General features: G+C 40.0%; 1 protein-coding gene across 2 annotated transcripts in view; it reads right to left on the bottom strand.

Moving 5' to 3' along the window:
• kcng4a (potassium voltage-gated channel, subfamily G, member 4a) overlaps positions 1–22,186 on the bottom strand; it is a 96,534-nt gene that overhangs the window by 38,263 nt on the left and 36,085 nt on the right. For both annotated transcript variants that reach the window (XM_061970197.1, XM_072913908.1), the window contains exon 3: positions 20,028–20,669. In XM_061970197.1, the coding sequence (XP_061826181.1) occupies positions 20,028–20,669 (642 nt within the window). The remainder of the gene's footprint in view (positions 1–20,027; positions 20,670–22,186) is intronic.

Raw genomic sequence — 22,186 nt, 5'->3', positions numbered from 1 at the left:
GATCTGCATAAATCATGAAAAATTGCCCGCCTTTGTAGCCCATTCCAACGCCGTAGTCGATAAGCTTCTTCTTTTTCTCTATCTTCTTGTTATGGGACATTCATCCTACGCTGTTGTCATTTCTAATATAAAGTAGTGTAAATTTCTTATTTATATCTGTCAGTAAACTCGCCATGAAAGCGCTAAAACATACCGGTGTAGTGAGTTTACATTATTCACCCAAGGAACTTTAGTTATTGGAGAGTTCCGGTTGGACGTTTTTTCACGGCACACATTTCCGGCGTTGTTGTTGTTTCCGGATGAGGAGATGCTGCTCCGTTATTGATTTAAGTGAAGTCTGAATGTCATTAAAACAGTTAGCTCCATCTTTTGACACTACTTCCACACCCGTCCTTGCACGCTACACCGCTACAACAAAGATGACGGGGAGAATACGCTGCTGAAGGTGAGCCACGTAAATAAGACCGCCCACAAAACGGTGCATCCGGAAGCAACTGTCAGAAAGCAGCTTGAAGATGATCTGTAAAACACAACATCAATTGAGAAAAATAAATATATATATATATATGACTCCTTTAATGCGCCCTATAATATGGCGCGCCTTATATATGAAAAAAGACAGAAAATAGACCATTCATCGGCAGTGCGCCTTATAATACGGTGCGCCCTATGGTCCGGAAAATACGGTATATATGATATTTCAATATAGTAAATGAAATACATCCCTTAATAAGTACGGTTCTCCTTTTTATGCTGCAGAAGTGCAATGGCTGGCTGAGAGGGTTTTTCAGGGTCTCTGCATTGCTGGCAAGGTTATTGGCATATTGTATTAAAAAAAAGGTAATAAAAATTCATCATTGATGTTAACTGTCTTCATATACGACATTCAGATCTAAGATTGCATCGTGTTGCACGTCTGCGCTGTGTTAGCTGTCCAATCGTATTCTGGCACGGACAAGATAAACACCTCATACTTTGCTGTTCTCTTCCATAATTCTACTTGGCAGCCATGCAGTGACGGATGGAACGAATACAGCGCAGAACCAGATAGACTATAATAGGCATGAAATCTGCTGCACACTGATGCTGTCAACACCAATTATATATATGCTTTCAGACAAACTCGTTTTTTTTTGCACATCAGCACATAAATTATATTTTTGCAAGAGATTTTTGATTAAAATGGTTGAATACAATATTGTATAAAAGTAACGCCATCACACACCTCCAGACACAAACAGCACAACACTTTATCAAAGCCAGATAAGAACACAATCTGCAGCGACAGAAAGGTCAGGTTCTTCTGACTCGGGAAATTATTGTGACTGCAAATGCTTCAGTGACAGCTAGAAGGTTTCCCTCCCCAATTCTTCTTCTCTTCCAAGCCATCACCAGGTGCCTCTCGTCATATTTTGTTTCATTGACTGGCAGTCTGATTGTTCAAACACGACTGATGTGAGCAAAGTCCAGCCATTCTGATAAATAAATGACCAGGAAAGGGGGAAAATAAACACGTTACATAAAAAATATGTTATTTTTATGCACTCAAGCTGCAAAACTGTCTTGGTAAAACAGTTAGAGAGAGGACATAACCACTCCTGCTTGCTCATCGCTGTTATCCGTTCATCTATCCAGGGTCAGGTTGCGGGGGTGTAGTGGATTTCTGGCGTAGGCCACTGATTGTGCTCCATAGAAGGGTCAAAGAGGAATTTTCGCCTCGTATAAAAACATTGAGGTTTTTGCCTCTATCTGTGGTAGCGATTTTAAGTAAGTGGCCTACGTCAGAAATCGGTATGAGCAAGGGTTCTAGAACCCTTGAAGAGGGATATGTAGTGGCATTTCTGACTTTTGAACTATATTTTGTGTCTGTCAAGAATGTCTGCTCGTTTCATTTCTCGTCTATTCTAAACCACCATAGGACCAGATGTAGGCAAAAGTTGAATATGGAGTCGGTCTGACCATTCTACAAAATGTTTTGATTGTTTATTATGACTAAGGGATTCAAGGATGTTGCAGAACAAACAGGTCGAAAACAACAGGACCTTGACGCATGAAGGAAACAGATAAAATGGCCAAGAGACAAGGGCTATGTGTGATTGCTTGATTCTTGTGTCCTCCGGAGGACGTTTGTCTGTCTGCACGGGCAACTCAATCCAACTTTGTACTTTTTGACTATGGGTAAATAAACCTTTTGTACTAAACTCACTTTTGTTGCAGTTTAAGCTTCAGACAATCCACTACAGGGGCAGCAGCCTAAGTTGAGAAACCCAAAAGTCCCTTTCCATGGATACTGACTAGTGAAGTCACACTTGAACAAAATTCCAAACGGACTGTTTGAAGGAAGTTTGAAAGAAGGTAAGATTGTTTTATAAATATACCCACAATGTCGCAACAGTTTGATTTCAAATTTTCAGGACGTATCTTCCAAATACACATACAGAAGTACCAATAAGTAAGGAAAGATGGTTTTGCATGATACGGCTGCTTGAAACTTCTGTTCCACCTTGGGGACAATGTGTGTATCAGGCGTGTGTGTGTGTGTGTGCCTTCTTCCTATTACCAGGATATATTTGGCTCTCACAAAGTCTTTAAAAATTTAAACAGCTCTACTGAGCGAGAAGACAAATGAAAAAGGAGAGGAAGGAGTGTTCATGGAGAGTGATATCTATATCTTCATCAACAAATTAGAGCGGTATGGCATTACAGGGTTCGGTCTTCAACTGGGTAAGAAGTTCCTAAACCAACAGGAAGCAATGTGTGAAGCTCGGTGAACACACGTCTACAACGCAACATTTATCCTGAGGCGTACCCCAGGGATCAATACTAAGACCAAAATTGTTTAATCTGTATATAATAAACAACATCTGTAACGTTGCAAAATACTTAAAATTAGTATTATTTGCAGATGATACAACTGTGTTCTGTTCAGGGAGAAACACAGAGAAGCTAATACAAATGATATCAGAATAAATTAATACATTCAAGAGATGGTTTGACAAAAACAGACTATTCTCGAACCAAGTCAAACCCAAATACAAATAGACGTAGACATTGAAAGAGTACATTTTTGGGTGTAACATTTGATGATAAAATTTACTGGGAATCACATATAGAAAACATAGAACATAAAGTGGCAAGAAATAAATCAATAAGGAATAGAGCTAAATATGTATTGGGGAAAAAAGGGCAGCCGTTCAAGTTGCCAGTCATGATTAATGGGACGGGCAGGGCTGTAGGGACTCAGACTGTAGCGATTTCTAAACTAATTTGCAAACTGGATAACATCTCGGAGAAGCTTTCCGCTCAGCAAGGCGAAATTATGATCAATTTAAGGTCCAGGAACGGACAATTAGTGTAGAATTGGAATGTATCTACTCGTCTGAACCCAAACATCCTAATCTGCATCTCGGCTCTTCCCCGCCCCCACACCGGTCTTGAACAAGAGCGCTGTTGAAAACTCCTTAAGGATATTGCTGCAGTGAACCGCTCCGACATTACTCTCCCCTTTCCTGGATATCTGTTGATTGTTGCCTTTTTTCTTGGACTAAGATCACGGTCGTCTCCACGGCAACCTGGTGTATTATCGCAACACACTGCTGAATGAGTCACCAAGATTGTGATGCCATACATCCATGAACACAAGACAAATACGCACTCTCGCACCCTTGCAAGTCTTGACTTTTTGTATGTCATAATGTGTGCTTATGTTTGCTGTGATTTGTTTTCTTATTCCCACACTGCACCCACTACAGGAGCATAGTTTGGGAATGGCTTTTTCCCCCTCCTCGTGTTTCCATTCCTCATCTTTTACGAGGTGTCGCCCATGTGGCAAACTATCAGCCCTCCTGCCATGTCTACCCCGTTGGTATATTTTATTAATCTTTTTTGGGTGGGTTGACTGTAAACAAATTTTGTTGTACTTTTTAAGTTTGCTTCATCTGACATCACATGGACGAAAGTTCTGTGGTCATATGAAACAAAAATTGAGCTGTTTGGCCACAATACCCAGCAATATGTTTGGAGGAGAAAAGGTGAGGCCTTTAATCCCAGGAACACCACACCTACCGTCAAGCATGGTGATGATAGTATTATGCTCTGGGCCTGTTTTGCTGCCAATGGAACTGGTGCTTTACAGAGAGTAAATGGGACAGTGAAAAAGGAGGATTACCTCCAAATTCTTCAGCACAACCGGAAATCATCAGCCCAGAGGTTGGGTCTTGGGTGCACAAAAGTCAAAAGTGGTAAAGAAATTGCTAAATCAGGCTAGAATTAAGGTTTTAGAATGGCCTTCCCAAAGTCCTGACATAAACGTGTGGACAATGCTGAAGAAACAAGTCCATGTCAGAAAACTGACAAATTTAGCGGAACTGCACCAATTTTGTCAACAGGAGTGGTCAAAAATTCAAGTAGAAGCTTGCTAGAAGCTGGTGGATGGCTACCAAAAGCGCCTTATTGCAGTAAAACTTGCCAAGGGACATGTAACCAAATATTAACATTGCTGTATGTATACTTTTGACCCGGCAGATTTGGTCGCATTTTCAGTAGACCCATAATAAATTCATAAAAGAACCAAACTTCATGAATGTTTTTACCAACAAGTATGTGCTCAAATCACTCTATCACAAAAAAATAAGAGTTGTATTGGAAACTCAAGACAGCCATGACATTATGTTCTTTACAAGTGTATGTAAATTTTTGAACAGAACATGGATGGATGGATGGATGTGTATACACACACACACATATTATATATATATATATATATATATATATATATATATATATATATATATATATATATATATATATATATATATATATATATATATATATATGTGTGTATATATATTAGGGCTGCAACAACTAATCGATTAAATCGATTAAAATCGATTATAAAAATAGTTGGCGATTAATTTAGTCATCGATTCGTTGGATCTATGCTATGCGAATGCACAGAGGCAAATTAATATCATTATTATTATTATTTTTTTTTAAATAAACCTTTATTTATAAACTGCAACATGTACAAACAGCTGAGAAACAATAATCAAAATAAGTATGGTGTCAGTATGCTGGGTTTTTTTTCAATAAAATACTGGAAAGGATAGAAATGTAGTTTGTCTCTTTTGTTCGATTATTAATCGATTAATCAAAGTAATAATCGACAGATTAATCGATTATCAAATTAATTATTAATTAGTTGCAGCCGTAATATATATATATATATATATATATATATATATATATATATATACACATACAGTATATATATATATATGTAAATACCGTATTTTTCGGACTATAAGTCGCAGTTTTTTTCATAGTTTGGCCGGGCTCCAGTGCGATTTATATATGTTTTTTTCCTTCTTTATTATGCGTTTTCGGCAGGTGCGACTTATACTCCGGTGCGACTTATACTCCGAAAAATACGGTAATATATATAAACACATATACAGACATAATGGATGGATGGGTGTGTCATACGGTGATTCGGCTAGTTTGCTGTAATTTTAGTTTACTTAATTGTTGTGAATATTAGTATTAGTCATCCAAAATTTAATTTGTTTTCGTGCCTAAAGTAGGATTAAAATCAAAACATATTTATCTAAAATAAGACAAAATTAAAAACTGCTGTTTTGAATTAGGTTTAACTGAGGTGTGTGTAACATTAATATTGATTGGATCAATTTCTTCTGTGACGACTGTGCTGACCCCGCACAGACCCCAGTAATCTGTTACAGTAAAATATCTGGCAGGATGTCTGCAGCTGATTGGAAGGAGCAGTGAAGTTAAAAGGGAGCCGACAGCCTCCGTCACACATCGATGACCAGCTCGCTAAGTCTGGGGATGTCTGACATTTTAGAATTCAGAGTGTGAGTACAAACTTAAAACTGCATTGTCATTCTTCTCCTGCGTTATTTTTGCATACATTTTAACTCCCGGGCGAGCGTCGTTCAGATTCACGTCTTTAATATTCTCCTCCAGCGAGTGTGTTTTCAGACAGACTCATCAGACTTGCTCTCGTTTTGTAATTCGGTCGTTTTCTGGCCTGGCGGGAGTAATTGAAGTGGCCGTTTATGTCCTAAATGCTGTAAATTGAAGTGGGGTTTTCTGTTCAGTAATTACGCTCCCAGCATCAATCTCAAGTATGTAAAAGAGAAAAGGGGATGGGGAGGACCATAAAATCAAGACAGGAGATGAGCGGCGGACTATGTAAGTTAAGGTTGGACTTGAGAGCGTTGAAGGCACATAACTAATCAAGAAGTCTCGGTAAATGAACAATAAAGATAAAAGTTGAATTAGAAGGGTTTTTCACGTCGTACAATTGATGACCATATTCTGGCTATAGAGCGCACTGGTCGTAATGATGCTGTAACCTTCAGAGGGGCTGCAGCAGAAGAAGAACAAGAGAGCTTTTGGCTACAGCTGCCCTTTTGGGTCTTTGCTTGGGATTCAAAAACAACAAACACTTCTTTTCCTCCGTTGTGGTGCAATAGGAGGAGAGGAAAAGATGCTCTCTTGTTGTCGGCACAAGTTAATGAGTTTCTCCCCCTCAAGTCATGATGATGTTGAACGACATGGCGGACAAGTCGAACCAAACAGGAGACAAACTCGATGACGCCGAGTACTTGGAAAAAACTCATTAGGGAAGTGACGAGTGATGCTGTATTGATTCGTAAACAAATGGATGGGATCGATGGGACGGAAAAAAAAAATGGTTGCCTTGAAAAAGGCAAAAATGTGAAAAGGATCGCATTATATCCAGCATGATGTGTAAGATTGATGATTTGGAGCAGTGCTGTGATGCTCGGGTCGCACGACGCCTATTAGTGGCGTGTTTCCAAGATGCAGAAGACCGAGGAAGCAACATGCAGGTAAAAGTATTTAATGTAGCTCCAAAGGAGGGGGTGTGGGGGGGGGCACTGATTCGGTGACCACAGATGAGGCACTAGCTGTCCAAAGTCGGGACGCAGGGTGGACCATTCATCTGTGCATCAGTTGGGGACGTTTCTGCGCTGCTGACCTGTCTCCACTCAAGATGATCTCCTGCTGGCCCCACTATGGACTGGACTCTCACACTATTTACATCCCAACAGAAAGTTGGCAAATACACAATATCCTAATAGATGAATGAGATAATAAAAGGCTCCCTTCTAAAAAGAGTGCATTAATAGAAAAGACAGAAGGAGGATGAGTCAGGGTGCTTAAGTTGTCCGTTGCCAAAACTCTGAGTATAGTAATTGAGTGATTGAGAGGAGTGATGAGCTGAGGACAGGACTCAGAGAACAGAATGAGGGGTAATAGGTCTACCTCGATTCTGCCTTTGATGTTCCATACTTAAACAGATCTCTCTTTAATTCCCATTTTCACCCTTCTCTTCCTCCATTGTCTGCTTAGTTTATCTCTCCCCTCTTACCCCTTACACAAACAGACTGAGGCCGGCGAGGAAGGTAAATGATGAGTGCATGAGGGAATCTTGGCCCCCTTCCAACAAGTGGAAGCCCAGAAATGGACCATGTGAATTACAGATGACAAGACTCTTGCTGCTTGGGCCATGTGAAATAGGATGTCGGAAAAAACATGAACGAGGCGAAAAAATCTGTTTACTCTAGGTAGAAGTTTGACTCAGCCAAAACTTGGGACAAACTTCCATGCCATATATGTCCTTCCAATCCACAATGTCCTTACAAGGCAATCAAACGTACACACGGTGTGTAAATTGTCTTTTAACACACTGGGTGCCTCGCCAGGAATCAATAAGAAGTGATATGTGATTAAGGGTTGAATCTGGAGAAGTGTTGTGTTCTCAGCAGAGAGTACTTGCCCCCGAGGACAGCTTCATTTCTTCCCATGGTGCTCCACTGTCTACTGTGTTTACCTGAGACCACCAGAAAAAAGCCCCTCTTCCTCTTCATGGAAAGTGATCCCAATAATGGGAATGTAAACACCAATTTTTCAGAAATGCTGGCCCTGCTTGACTCTGTATCTGGTCACAAGAACAAATGTTAGCAACCTTGTTCACATAACCACAAATTCATGCAAATTCGTCAAACCATGCCGATGGTATCACGCAATTCTGCTGGTTAGCAGCATCCCCAATAATCAGACTCATAGATTTGCCTGACCATCCTCATGCCTGCTCCTGGTATTGAACTTAAAATGTTCTTTACAGATAATCAAGTCCTCTGCAGCCTATCTAATGTCTCCTCAGAATCAGAATCAGATTACCTTTATTATCATTGCATGGAAACAACAAAATTGAACAGCAATCTAGCTCATTGCTTTCAAAACAACCTACATAAAATACTCTTAAGACAACAAACAATCTAAACTTTCTAAATTCTCCTGTATCACATCCTGCTGAATTCATCCCTTTGGGGGTCTTTGCCTGTTTTTATTTATTTATTTTTTTTGTCATAAAAAAATACAATCATGTGTGCTTACGGACTGTATTCCTGCAGACTGTATTGATATATATTGATATATAATGTAGGAACCAGAACTATTAATAACGGAAAGAAACAACCCTTTTGTGCGAATGAGTGTGAATGAGTGTAAATGGGGGAGGGACGTTTTTTGGGTTGGTGCACTATTTGTAAGTGTATATTGTGTTTTTTATGTTGATTTAATAAAAAAAATAAAAAAAATAAAATGTTTTTTTATTCATTTTTTTATTCTTGTGCGGCCCGGTACCAATCGATCCACGGACCGGGGACCACTCGTTTACATAACATGTAATGGTGGTTGTTTGGTCAAAATGATGCATAGATTATGTTTTACAGATCATCTTCAAGCCGCTTTCTGACAGTCGCTTCAGGATGCGCCGTTTTGTGGGCGGTCTTATTAACGTGGCTCACCTTCGACAGCGTCTTCTCGCCGTCATCTTTGTTGTAGCGTGCAAGGACGGGAGTGGAAGAAGTGTCAAAAAACGGCGCTAACTGTTTTAATGACATTCAGACTTTACTTAAATCAATAACGGAGCAGCATCTCCTCATCCGGAAACAACCACACCGTAAATGTGTCCCGTGAAAAACCGTCCGACCGAAACTCTAATACCTAAAGTTCCTTGGGTGAATAATGTCAACTCAGTATGCCGGTATGTTTTAGCGCTTTCATGGCAAGTTTACTGACATATATAAGTAAGAACTTTACACTACTTTATATTAGAAATGGCAACAGCGGAGGATGAATACATAAGAGGACAGAGAAAAAGAAGAAGATTATCGATTATGAGTTTTTTCAGGATTTACGCAGATCTCAAATACACATCAGCAGGTACCAGAAGATAAGAAAGGTTGCTTTTGCATAATATTGCGAAACAAAACTCCAGATAATATGTCTTAACTTATACACACACCATAATAATACTCGTATGTTTAATGCGCCGACAATCCTTCTAGCGGTGCGGCTTCATAGCTTACCAAAGTCATACTAAAACATTTTGATACATTTTTGAGCACCGTGTGTAATGTTCCATCATAGTGCAGCCTACACGTATCTCTTATGTTTGACTGCCATCTACTGGTCACACTTATCATTACACCATGTGCCAAATAAAATAGCTTCGAGGTGGGTATGCCATCCATCCATCCATCTTCTTCCGCTTATCCGAGGTCGGGTCGCGGGGGCAGCAGCCTAAGCAGGGAAGCCCAGACTTCCCTCTCCCCAGCCACTTCGTCCAGCTCTTCCTGTGGGACCCCGAGGCGTTCCCAGGCCAGCCGGGAGACATAGTCTTCCCAACGTGTCCTGGGTCTTCCCCGCGGCCTCCTACCGGTCGGACGTGCCCTAAACACCTCCCTAGGGAGGCGTTCGGGTGGTATGCTCAACCAAAATTATTCTTTACATTAGGCGCACTGGGTGCACTGTCGAGTTTTGAGAAAACATTTTTTTTTAAGTGCGCCTTATAGTCCGGAAAATACGGTAATATGAACAAGAAAAACTAATCTAATCACGTTAGTATTGTTTACTGATGCTACACTAGGTTTCGATAGTATCGACATCTGGATTGATCTCCCCGCCCCCAATTTACATTGAAGCTTTAGCAGTTAGCTTTTTGTGTCATCCTACTCGCCGTGTGCTTAGTTAGCTTAGCATTCCTTTTCCTCTAGTCCTCCAGTAATAATAAGAATACTTGAAAGAAACATCTTATTTTCCGCCATGGTTGTGAGGATTAGTATTTTAGAAGCGACTTTGCACTGTGGTAAGATGATGCATTCATTTCTGCTTGCTCTCAAATTCAAGTCGGTGTTCTTGCAAGAGATGCACCCTACTGAAAGTCATGCAACTTCTATATGTGTATAACAAGGAATATGGAAATTTAATTGTGTCTCCCTGTACGCACATTTCTCTTGAAGGGATATTTAATGCAAGTACAACCTTTAGCCATGTACACACTGGGACACAGCTGCAGTTTTGATCGGCTGGGCTCAGCAGCTCATCAGTCGATCACCAATCACTTAAAAAAAAGCAAATATCTGTTAGAATCCCATGATTGGGATCTGGATCTGAAATATCAGTGTGTCTATGGCAGTGGTTCTTAACCTTGTTGGAGGTACCGAACCCCACCAGTTTCATATGCGCATTTATCGAACCCTTCTTTAGTGAAAAATAAAATGTTTTTTTTTTTCAAACTCAAGACAAAGTTATATGTTTTTGGTAACACTTTAGTATGGGGAACATATTCTAAGTAACAAATACTTAAATTAGAGTTTTTTGGACACTAGAGGAACATATTCCAAGTAACAAAGACTTAATTTAGAGTTATTTGGTTAGGGTTAGGGTTAGAGGGTTAGGGTTATGATAAGGCAATGCCAAATAAGGCATTAATAAGTACTTAATAATGACTAGTTAAGAGCCAATATGTTACTAATTTGCATGTTAATAAGCAACTAATTAATGGTGAATATGTTCCCCATACTAAGGTGTTACCATGTTGTTTTACTGGTGCATGAACATCACCTTGTTCAAAGAACAAAACCAACACAGTGCATAAACTCACAACAAATTACACACCTGCAAATCAGTCAGCTGTTGCCATATCCGTAATACGCCGATAGGGAAAAGTTTGTATTTACACGATGAGTCGGGTGTGTTTTGACCTCCGCCGAACCCCTGAGGCCGACTCACCGAACCCCTAGGGTTCGATCGAACCCAGGTTAAGAACCACTGGTCTATGGGCTTGTGACAGACCCCTCTCTGCATGTTTCACCCAGTCCTACAGTGACCTTGCCAAGTCTCATACCAAGTCATATCAAAAGGATCTGCGGGAGAAGGTCGTTGAACTGTCCAAAACAGGAAAAGATACAGAAGCATATTTAAAAAATACAAATACATCCAAGGAATTGAAAATGCCAATCAACAGAATGTAAACACTAAGTCAGGGGTGCACATTACGTCGATCGCAAGCTATGGGTCGATGGTGGAGGGTGTGTCAGTCGATCGCCAGCCAGGCATTAAAAAAATAGACCTAAAGATTAGCGATCATGAATCTTCACCAAGACGTCACTTACGTCACTTGATTGACATTCACGGCACCCGAGGGTCTTGTGAGTTGACGCTGGCTGCTGTGAGATCATTATAAAGAAAAAATGACCGACAGGAAGGCGAGAAACACTTTTTATTTCAACAGACTCTCGCACCCGTACCAGGCGTCAAAACTCTAAAGACCGACTGTCGTCACAATAAAAAGCCCTGCTTCATCCTGCCTGTGCTAACAAAATAAGAGTCTCAGAACGCTAGCGTGCACAAGCTAGCAAGCTACGGAGTTTTTGCCGCCAATGCATTTTTTGTAAAGTGTATAAAAAGGAGTATGAAAGCTGGACAAATAAGATGCTAAAATCCAACCACTTTCATGTGGTATTGGACAGAAAGGAGGACTTTTGTTCTCTTCCATTTGAAAATGCGGACGTTATCAGCACTACTGTCTGATTCCAATCAATGCAAGTCATCAGAATCAGGTAATGCACCAACTTATATTCTTGTCTTCATGAAAGAAAGGAAGCTATGTGTGTTAAACATGCTTGTATTATCATTAAACGCCTTCAACTTGTTAACAAAAATGATTCTTTCATAAATAAATAAATATAAATTACACACGGTATTTTTCGGACTATAAGTCACAGTTTTTTTCATAGTTTGGCCGGGGGTGCAACTTATACTCAGGAGCGACTTATGTGTGAAATTATTAACACATTACCGTAAAATATCAAATAATATTATTTAGCTCATTCAAGTAAGAGACTAGACGTATAAGATTTCATCGGATTTAGCGATTAGGAGTGACAGATTGTTTGGTAAACGTATAGCATGTTCTATATGTTATAGTTATTTGAATGACTCTTACCATAATATGTTACGTTAACATACCAGGCACGTTCTCAGTTGGTTATTTATACCTCATATAACGTACACTTATTCAGCCTGTTGTTCACTATTCTTTATTTATTTTAAATTGCCTTTCAAATGTCTATTCTTGGTGTTTGTCATGTCTGTGTAATCATCATGTTTTGTTTTAAGTCATGTTTTGTTTAGTTTCTGGCTTTTCACTCCCTTGTCTTGTCACCATAGTTACCCATTAGTTTTCACCTGTCACGTCACGCACCTGTTTCACATTTTGAGTCACGCACCTGCTTTCACTAATCATGTCCATAGTATTTAAGTTAATTCATTTTCTGTTGTTCGGCCTGACGACCTCACCCCATATATGCTTCTACGCACCACATTTATGCTCTGTCCATTCCTCTATGATCCTGCTTCATGTCCCTTGTCAAAGTAAGTTTTGGTTCCATGTTTATAGTCTTTTTATTTTTTCATAGTTTATTATCCGCCACTGTGCGCGCTTTCATTTATCCCTTTTTTTGATATATTAAATTGATATATTAAAACCCGCCATGTACCTTAATTCCCGTCTCGCCCGTGCCAACTTTCCGTTGCATCCTGGAAAAGCAAACACCAGGATGCAACAACACCAGGATGCAACAAGTCATGACAGTGTTGGGTTTTATCAAATAAATTTCCCCCAAAAATGCGACTTATATATGTTTTTTTCCTTCTTTATTATGTATTTTCGGCAGGTGCGACTTATACTCCGGTGCGACTTATACTCCGAAAAATACGGTATATGAATGAGGTAGATCCCCTCAACTTGGTCAATTGAAAAGTAGCTCGCCTGCAGAAAAAGTGCGGGCACCCCTGCTCTCAAGTAAGCCAACAATAAATTTCAGCGACGCCTGAAAACATTAAAAGAAAAAGTAAAAAATAGTTATTGAGAAAATTGCACTCATCATTATGGAAGTTCTAATGTTTTTACATAATAATTGTCCAAAACACAAGCCGAATTTGTCCTTAGCTACAGAAGAAAAAAAAGTGAAGGTTCAGGAGTGACCATATTAGTCTCAGGCCTCAGTTTCATTGAGCCATTCAAAGGAACATCTAAAACATGCAGTTCATACAACATCTACTGTAACTTCATTTTATTCTTAATTAATCCACTTTTGAATTTGTGTACATGCTTTATATGTACGACTGCTGGGTGATAAATCGAAAAACTCGAGGTTTGTCTCTGTGCGATATAGAAAATGACTATATCGTGATATTCGAGTATACGTTCTCACGCAGTTGCTTTTAGCTGTGGGCATTACACTGCAGGCGTTTCTCACTCTTTCTTGTCTCTCCTTCTCACAGAGACGTAAAACAAGCGCACCTTCTTACATACGTCACATGCGTATACGCCCTCGCGGAGCAGAGAGGTAGCGGCATGGGTAACGCTAGCTGTGGTGCAAGTGGTAATATAAGAGAAAGAAGTTGCGAATCTGGTAACAAATGAAGGAAGAATTAATTCACAAGAAAAACATCAGGGGGTCCATCGTCTGGCGGTGGTTTGGCTTCAAGTGGGAATATGTCGAACAGACAACCGTAATTTGTCAAGTGTGGGGCAAAAGCGTTGCTACAAAAAGTAGCATTACTGCTAATATGTAGCATCATTTGAAAAGTCACCTGCTAGAGAATGAAGAGTGCTTGAAACTCTGCATGTCAACATCTCCGTTCGATGCCACACCAACAAAATGCCGAGGCAACCATTTCCACATCAACACCGTATGGAAAAAATAGTCAACAACAGAAGAAGATGACATAGCGAAGGACATAGACTATTGGATATCCTATTATGCAGCTCATTTTTATTTGACAGTTATTGAAATATCTTGTGTGACATCATGCACAAAAGTGCATTTTATTTGTTTTAAACTATTGAAGTGGCGTTCTGTACAAAAAGTGCACTTTAATTTAGTGTTGTTTTGATAAGTCATCTTAGTGACATCATGCACAAAAGTGCACTAATAGCTTGTTTTAAAATGTCTCTGACAATCTTGCACTTTCTGTTTTGGAAATGGCATGAATTTTTGTGCCACTGCTTAATAACTGTTTAATAAATACAGTTTTGGTAAATTGACTTAGTTGTGATTTCCCTCTCTGCATGAAAGTTTAAAATGAGCATATATTAATGCAGTATGAACAAGAATGTTTTAAAGAATCATCATACTGCTGTGATTATATGCATCAAGTGTTCATTCAAGGCTAAGGCAAAATATCGAGATATATATATTGTGTATCGTGACATGGCCTAAAAATATTGAGATACTAAAAAAAGGCCATGTCGCCCAGCCCTATGTACAACTCTAAACTAGCTTGGAAGATGATCCTGAGAGAAGAAAGTCGGACCTAATAAGAAACCCAAGTCATGGAGAAGTAAAACAATTAGTGCTGACTGAGTAAACTGAACCCATTCATCCATTTTCTACATGACTTGTCCTCATTAAAGTCACTGGTGAGATGGATTTTATCCCAGCTGAGTTCGGGTGAGAGGCGGACTACACCCTGGACACAGTACTTCATAATACAGTCGTCACTTGATAGCCACATCGCTACATCGCAGATTTAACAAATGTTGTTAAATGTACCATATATATTTAGGACCAAATTAGGTCTTATATTTATTACAGTGCAGAATTTATCGTATTTTCTGACATTATTATGTTGTGGCGATCGATGAAGATATTTACCAAGATGGACTTCCATTTCCAGACTGACGGTGAACAAAGCTAACACCACGGCTGCTAATCTTGGCACTACTGTATCTTCACCGTGACAATCAATTTGACCAATTGTTATCATAACAACTTTTTGATGCAACTCCTGCCTCATCAATACCACATCACATTGGTGAGCCTTGGGCGTGAGCAATGTCAAAAGACGAGACGCCAGATGTACGAGTAGGCTACTGCTACTGCTATCAGCTATTATCAGCTGTCCAGTCAATACTGAGTGAAGATTAGGGATGTAACGATAAATGTTAGCAATGATAAATGCGTTTAAACTCCCGACGGTTACTATCAACGTTTTTAAATTAAAACTATCAAAAAACCGAGATTGATAACTGCAGTTTAATAAACTCATGGACTGACTGGTGTCAGCTTGGTAGCTTAAATTCCAACATGAAAACAAGAGGCATTAGCGTCATTCCCCGTCAGGAAACGACATATGACTTACTTACGTCCTTGGTTTTAGCATCCAAAGACCAGTTGTAACTAAAGTAAGTAAGTAAAGTAAGTACATTGTATTTGTAAAGCGCTTTTCACAGATAAAATCACAAAGCGCAGTACAAAACATAGGTAAAGTAAAACAACAATTCAATTAAAACAACATCACAAAAAGGATACAAAGTGGATTAAAAGTGATAGTTAAAAGGTGCATTAACTAAAAGCTTTACTAAAAAGAGAAGTTTTCAAATGTTTCTTAAAAGTTTCAACACAGTCAAGATCACGGAGGGACTGGTGCAAGTTGTTCCAGAGTCTGGGAGCTATAGTCTGGAATGCCAGGTATCCACGGGTTTTAAAACAAGTTTTTGGGATCTTTAGAAGATCCTGGCCTGAAGAACGGGAGACTGCGCCCCGAGGGGTCGGGGCATAGCAAATCAGTGATGTATTGAGGGGCCCCACCATGCCCTTAGAGGAATTACCCATGATGTGAAAAAGTATTTCCACGCAGTGGCTGTGCTGTAGTGGCCGGGAGACAACCGTGCCAATGACGTTCGAATGATCCTCTGTTAGTACTGTAGTCTACAGTAGAACATACTCAAGTCTACTATACTAGCTGAAATGTGCGTGATATAGGTGTTATTTCATGTTTAAAGGGCCTCTAATTATTTTCAAATACAAATTTAGCTCGCAAACAGTTGTTTTATGCTCCTACTATGAAAATATTACACTTATTAGCAATAAGTGTAATATTATTACAATAAGTGTAATATGATTACACTTATTAGCAATAAGTGTAATCACTACGGAGACAGCCCACGCAAAAATGACTAATGATTTATTACTAACGATGAATTCTGATGCGTCATCTATGTTGCTGCTTCTTGATCTTAGCGCTGCTTTCGATACCGTCGATCATAATATTTTATTAGAGCGTATCAAAACACGTATTGGTATGTCAGACTTAGCCTTGTCTTAGTTTAACTCTTATCTTACTGACAGGATGCAGTGCGTCTCCCATAACAATGTGACCTCGGACTATGTTAAGGTAACGTGCGGAGTTCCCCAGGGTTCGGTTCTTGGCCCTACACTCTTTAGCATTTACATGCTGCCGCTAGGCGACATCATACGCAAATACGATGTTAGCTTTCACTGTTATGCTGATGACACCCAACTCTACATGCCCCTAAAGCTGACCAACACGCCGGATTGTAGTCAGCTAGAGACGTGTCTTAATGAAATTAAACAATGGATGTCCGCTAACTTCTTGCAACTCAACGCCAAGAAAACGGAAATGCTGATTATTGGTCCTGCTAGACACCGACATTTATTTAATAATACCACCTTAACATTTGACAACCAAACAATTACACAAGGCGACTCGGTAAAGAATCTGGGTATTATCTTCGACCCAACTCTCTCGTTTGAGTCACACATTAAGAGTGTTACTAAAACGGCCTTCTTTCATCTCCGTAATATCGCTAAAATTCGTTCTATTTTATCCACTAGCGACGCTGAGATCATTATTCATGCGTTCGTTACGTCTCGACTACTGTAACGTATTATTTTCGGGTCTCCCTATGTCTAGCATTAAAAGATTACAGTTGGTACAAAATGCGGCTGCTAGACTTTTGACAAGAACAAGAAAGTTTGATCATATTACGCCTATACTGGCTCACCTGCACTGGCTTCCTGTGCACTTAATATGTGACTTTAAGGTTTTACTACTTACGTATAAAATACTACACGGTCTAGCTCCTGCCTATCTTGTCGATTGTATTGTACCATATGTCCCGGCAAGAAATCTGCGTTCAAAGAACTCTGGCTTATTAGTGATTCCCAGAGCCCAAAAAAAGTCTGCGGGCTAAAGAGCGTTTTCTATTCGGGCTCCAGTACTATGGAATGCCCTCCCGGTAACAGTTAGAGATGCTACATCAGTAGAAGCATTTAAGTCCCATCTTAAAACTCATTTGTATACTCTAGCCTTTAAATAGACCCCCTGTTTAGACCAGTTGATCTGCCGTTTCTTTTCTTTCCCCTCTGCCCCCCTCTCCTTTGTGGAGGAGGAGACACACAGGTCCGGTGGCCATGGATGAAGTGCTGGCTGTCCAGAGTCGGGACCCGGGGTGGACCGCTCGCCTGTGCATCGGTTGGGGACATCTCTGCGCTGCTGACCCGTCTCCGCTCGGGATGGTTTCCTGCTGGCCCCACTATGGACTGGACTCTCACTTTTATGTTAGATCCACTATGGACTGGACTCTCACAATATTATGTCAGACCCACTCGACATCCATTGCTTTCGGTCTCCCCTAGAGGGGGGGGTTACCCACATATGCGGTCCTCTCCAAGGTTTCTCATAGTCATTCAGATCGACGTCCCACTGGGGTGAGTTTTTCCTTGTCCTTATGTGGGCTCTGTACCGAATATGTCGTTGTTGCTTGTGCAGCCCTTTGAGACACTTGTGATTTAGGGCTGTATAAATAAACATTGATTGACACTGATTGATTGATAATCCTACTTGGCAGAATTTTTTTTTATCACTGTAGAGCCTTGATCCAATTGGCCGTGATAAACGAGGAACGACTGGACAGCTCATTGGCGAATATCTGACATCCTTGCAGCGTAAACCTTTTCGAGCAGCTGTTTGTTTAACAAACACTTGTTATATGTTTCCAATTTGGGATTATCGGAGGGTCTGAGTAAAACAAGTAAAACATTATCTAAAAAGGGCTTAAGATTCAACAACAGTCCCACTGTAGCGGACCACTTCAATATAATTGATCTGCGGCCATGTGTGTTTAATGCATTTTTGCACATTTGCATGCATGATATACAGTAAGAGTGAAGCCATTTTGTTATTTTTCTAGTGTTTACTGACAGACACTGGACAGGCCTCGGTGAGCATGGGGCTTCATTATCCCGCACAGTTATGGGTAGACACAGTTCACAGGATATTCATGGCCAGCATTTACACACAAATGCAAACACGCACACAGATACACACACAGACACACACACACACGTCTCACAGATTTTTAAGTGGATGTGACAACAGGGAGCCATTACTTTTGCAGGACTATTTGCAGTCTGTTTTAGCCGACTTAAAATTAATAAAACAATAATTGTGCAGGCTCAATTATTTTAAGTCAGATTGTTGTCGACATCCATACAGTTGGAGAGTCCCCATGTTGTGTTGAGTTATATGCCTTATGTACTCATTAGACTGCAGCCTTATAATATATAATATATAATATATACTGATATATTATTATATTATATTTGTACATAATATATACAATATATAACGCATCCCAATTACCATGTAGAATATTACGGTATATGTAACAGCTGCAGCAAAAAAAAAAAAAAAAAAGGGCAGCATAAAATAAAGAGTAGATCCAGCAAACAATATACATTACAAACAAAGAGAGGTAGCTAACATAGAAGCGGTCAGGTAGTAGACAAAAATCATCTATTACAATATATGATATATATATATATATACACAGTATACAAACTAATCAATAGATAACGCAATTATTAAATAATCGTTACTAAATAATCAATAGCTGCAGCTGTCACGCCAAATTTCTTCCCCCTACAAAAACCTTCCCCCCGCCCATTTACTTCCGGGGTCATTTCCTCTTACGTCACTTCCTCTTACTTACGTCATTTCCTCTTACGTCATTGACAGCGATCGATAGAATCCAAATCTCCTGAAAATGGTGGTGTCACTGAATGACATTTGTCTTTATCTTTCCCAGGGGACTTATGTCAAACACCAGCAGGCCTCGAAAAATTCCAGGCGGAGTGTTAGGGCCGCTGCTGGGAACTTCTGTCAAAACGAATCAAAAATCGTTTAATTCTCCGTCAAATGTGCAGTGAGGAATATCCTCAAGTTAATTTGTCCGATTAATACAGACGTTTTGTTAACGCTATATTATAAAAAAAAAAAAAAAAAAAGTATCCTTCCAGCGACGGGCAGTCAAAGCCGAAGTGTTATCGATCGCTGTCAATGACGTAAGAGGAAATGACGTAAGTAAGAGGAAATGAAGTAAGAGGAAATGACCCCGGAAGTAAATGGGGGGGGGGGAGTTTTTTGTAGGGGGAAGAAATTTGGCGTGACACAGCCCCAATATTGTTTTAAAGTTTTTTTGTTTTTTTTAACTGACAAAGATAGAGAGTCAAATTTGTTTTTATTTATTTATTTATTTATCAAAAGTTTTTTAACTTAAAATTACAATGGTAAAAAAAACTAATGAGAAATAAAAGTATTGCATTGTTGTACTTACATTGTTGTTATTGTATATTTTAATTACATTTGTCCTTCAGTTTGTCTCAAAATAATGCTGACAATAATAATTGCTTATCGGCAATAATTTGTGGGACAATATGTATTATGTATGTAAAATGTATTATGGACGCAGGCCTCGCTTTGTATATCGTGCAGAATAGTGTTAAGTTAAAGTACCACTGATAGTGTAGCTCACTTACCCTCTCCTCTTCCTCCCTGAGGTCAGGCATGGTGCTGATACACAAGCTGACCACAGTCACCGCCACCATGATGACCGACAGGCAGGCGAAGATCTTCCCCGGCAAGCCAGACTGCGGATTCTCCACCATGTCTCTGAGCCAGTTCATAACTTTCCGGTACGTGGTCTCCTCCACGGGCACTCGCTGCATGGCATTCCTCTGCCTGCGCTCCTCCTCCTGCCGCTCTTGCTCGTGCACCTCCTCCATGCGCGTGTACATCTTCCTCTTGCAGCAGCGTTCCATGTAGGCCATCTCCACGCCCCAGTAGGTGAGCTCGTCGTGCAGGGAGAGGATGCACATCTCCCGCAGCAGGCGGAGTTTGCCCGCCGCCAGGAAGTTGAGGATGACCCTGAAGGCGGATGGCGAGCGGTCAAAAAAAAATTCCTTCCGTGCTTCGTCATAGTCGTCGCAGACGTTGGCAATGTCCTCAGGTGACCTGCAGCCACACAGGCGTCCCAGGCGAGTGAGTGGGAACTGCTGCAGTGTAGTCCAAGGGAAGGTGTAGCGGTTCCCTCCGACATTAATCACTGCGAGTAAGCGGTGGTCTACGGACACGAGGTCCTCTGGTTGACGGATGAACTGAGCCCTTTGGTAATAAACACCCTATTGAGGAAAAAAACACATTTATTACAACTAAAACAGGATCCATAAGCACTATCAATCCCTGACGAACCAAAAGTCAAGATAATTGTGTCCACAACAGTATGCACGCAGGCTAGGGCCACCGGCCCCTGGCATAAACACTCTATGCCAGAGCTGGGCAAATATTTTGACTCGGGAGCCACATTGAGAGAAAAAATATGTCTGGGGGGGGCCAATGTGTATGTGTGTATAAATTATATGTACACATTTGGCTGTAAAAATCTACTGTACATAGGGATGATACTCGAAACCAATTTTCCCGGTTGTTCGATAAGAAAAGAACCGAGTCCTCGGACTCGAATCCCTTTTTGAGAACCGGTAACCGTTATCGAGACCACTACAGTAAAGAAAAAGAGTTGGTTCTTTATTCGAATCCCTCGGAACGAATCCCGTCCCGACCAGAAATGCTCCGTGTGACATCACAAGAAATGACGTCACGTAGCTCAGTCATTAGGTGCAGATAGCGAAAGCAGGAAAAAAAATGGACCGGAAAAAGCGCTCCAAGGTGTAATAAAGTTCAAAACAAAATGTATAATCCAATGAATAACTTTACTGAGAGATTTGAGCAGGGTACAAACACATGACGAACACTTTTACGACCAACCGGAAACATAGCAACCAGGCTAGCAACGCACCTCCTTTACGGCAGCTGTCGCAACGTTCTTAAAGCAACCGCAGCACATACATATATATACAACATATATCTCCCTTTTTTAACTTTTTTTTTTCTTTCCTTGTAAACAAAACCAAATCACACTGTATATGTGTTGTCTAATTATAAATAATGCAGACGAGGCGTGTTGGCTGAGTTCTTGACGTTTACTTTCACAGCGTGTTCATAACCTCATTCTTAGCTACCAGGTGACGACATGCAACAACACTTTTCGGGGCTACCGCGCATGCTCGTCACTCCCGTTGCATGCTGGGTAGTGTAGTTGTTATGTTCCCTAGCTCATAACTATCTTTCCCCCTATAAAGAAATAATGTTAACTCAATAAAGTGTATTTCTTTTTTTAGCTTTAACTTTTCATTTTTTTAGCATTGTAACCACATTTGCAAACAACTTTTCTCTTCATAGAATTTTCTTTCAATAAAGAAATTAAGTGCAAAAATGTCAAAGCATCATAACAAACAGTTATGTCAAATAGCAGCAGAAGTGCACTTTTTGGAGAGCTGTATTATTTTCAGCTTTGTGCCCAAGGGACTGATTTTATTTAACACTATATTATTATTTTCACAGAGACAGGTTGTTTTTGTGTTATTGTATGTATTTGTTTTTCTGAAAAATCCCACTTAATATACTTTGGGTAACAACAGTCAATATTTATTTATTTAATTTTATTTTTTTAGGGGGGTAACAGTCAATATTTCTTTATTTATTAGATTTTATTTTTTTCTTATATAATAAAGGTGAGCTTTTGTTAAACCAAATATTGTGTGTGTTTTTCCATATACAACAACCTATCTGGACTCGATAA

Source organism: Nerophis lumbriciformis, linkage group LG10 (genome assembly GCF_033978685.3).
Source record: "Nerophis lumbriciformis linkage group LG10, RoL_Nlum_v2.1, whole genome shotgun sequence".
Taxonomy (NCBI): domain Eukaryota; kingdom Metazoa; phylum Chordata; class Actinopteri; order Syngnathiformes; family Syngnathidae; genus Nerophis; species Nerophis lumbriciformis.
This window is presented reverse-complemented; position numbering and strand designations above follow the sequence as displayed.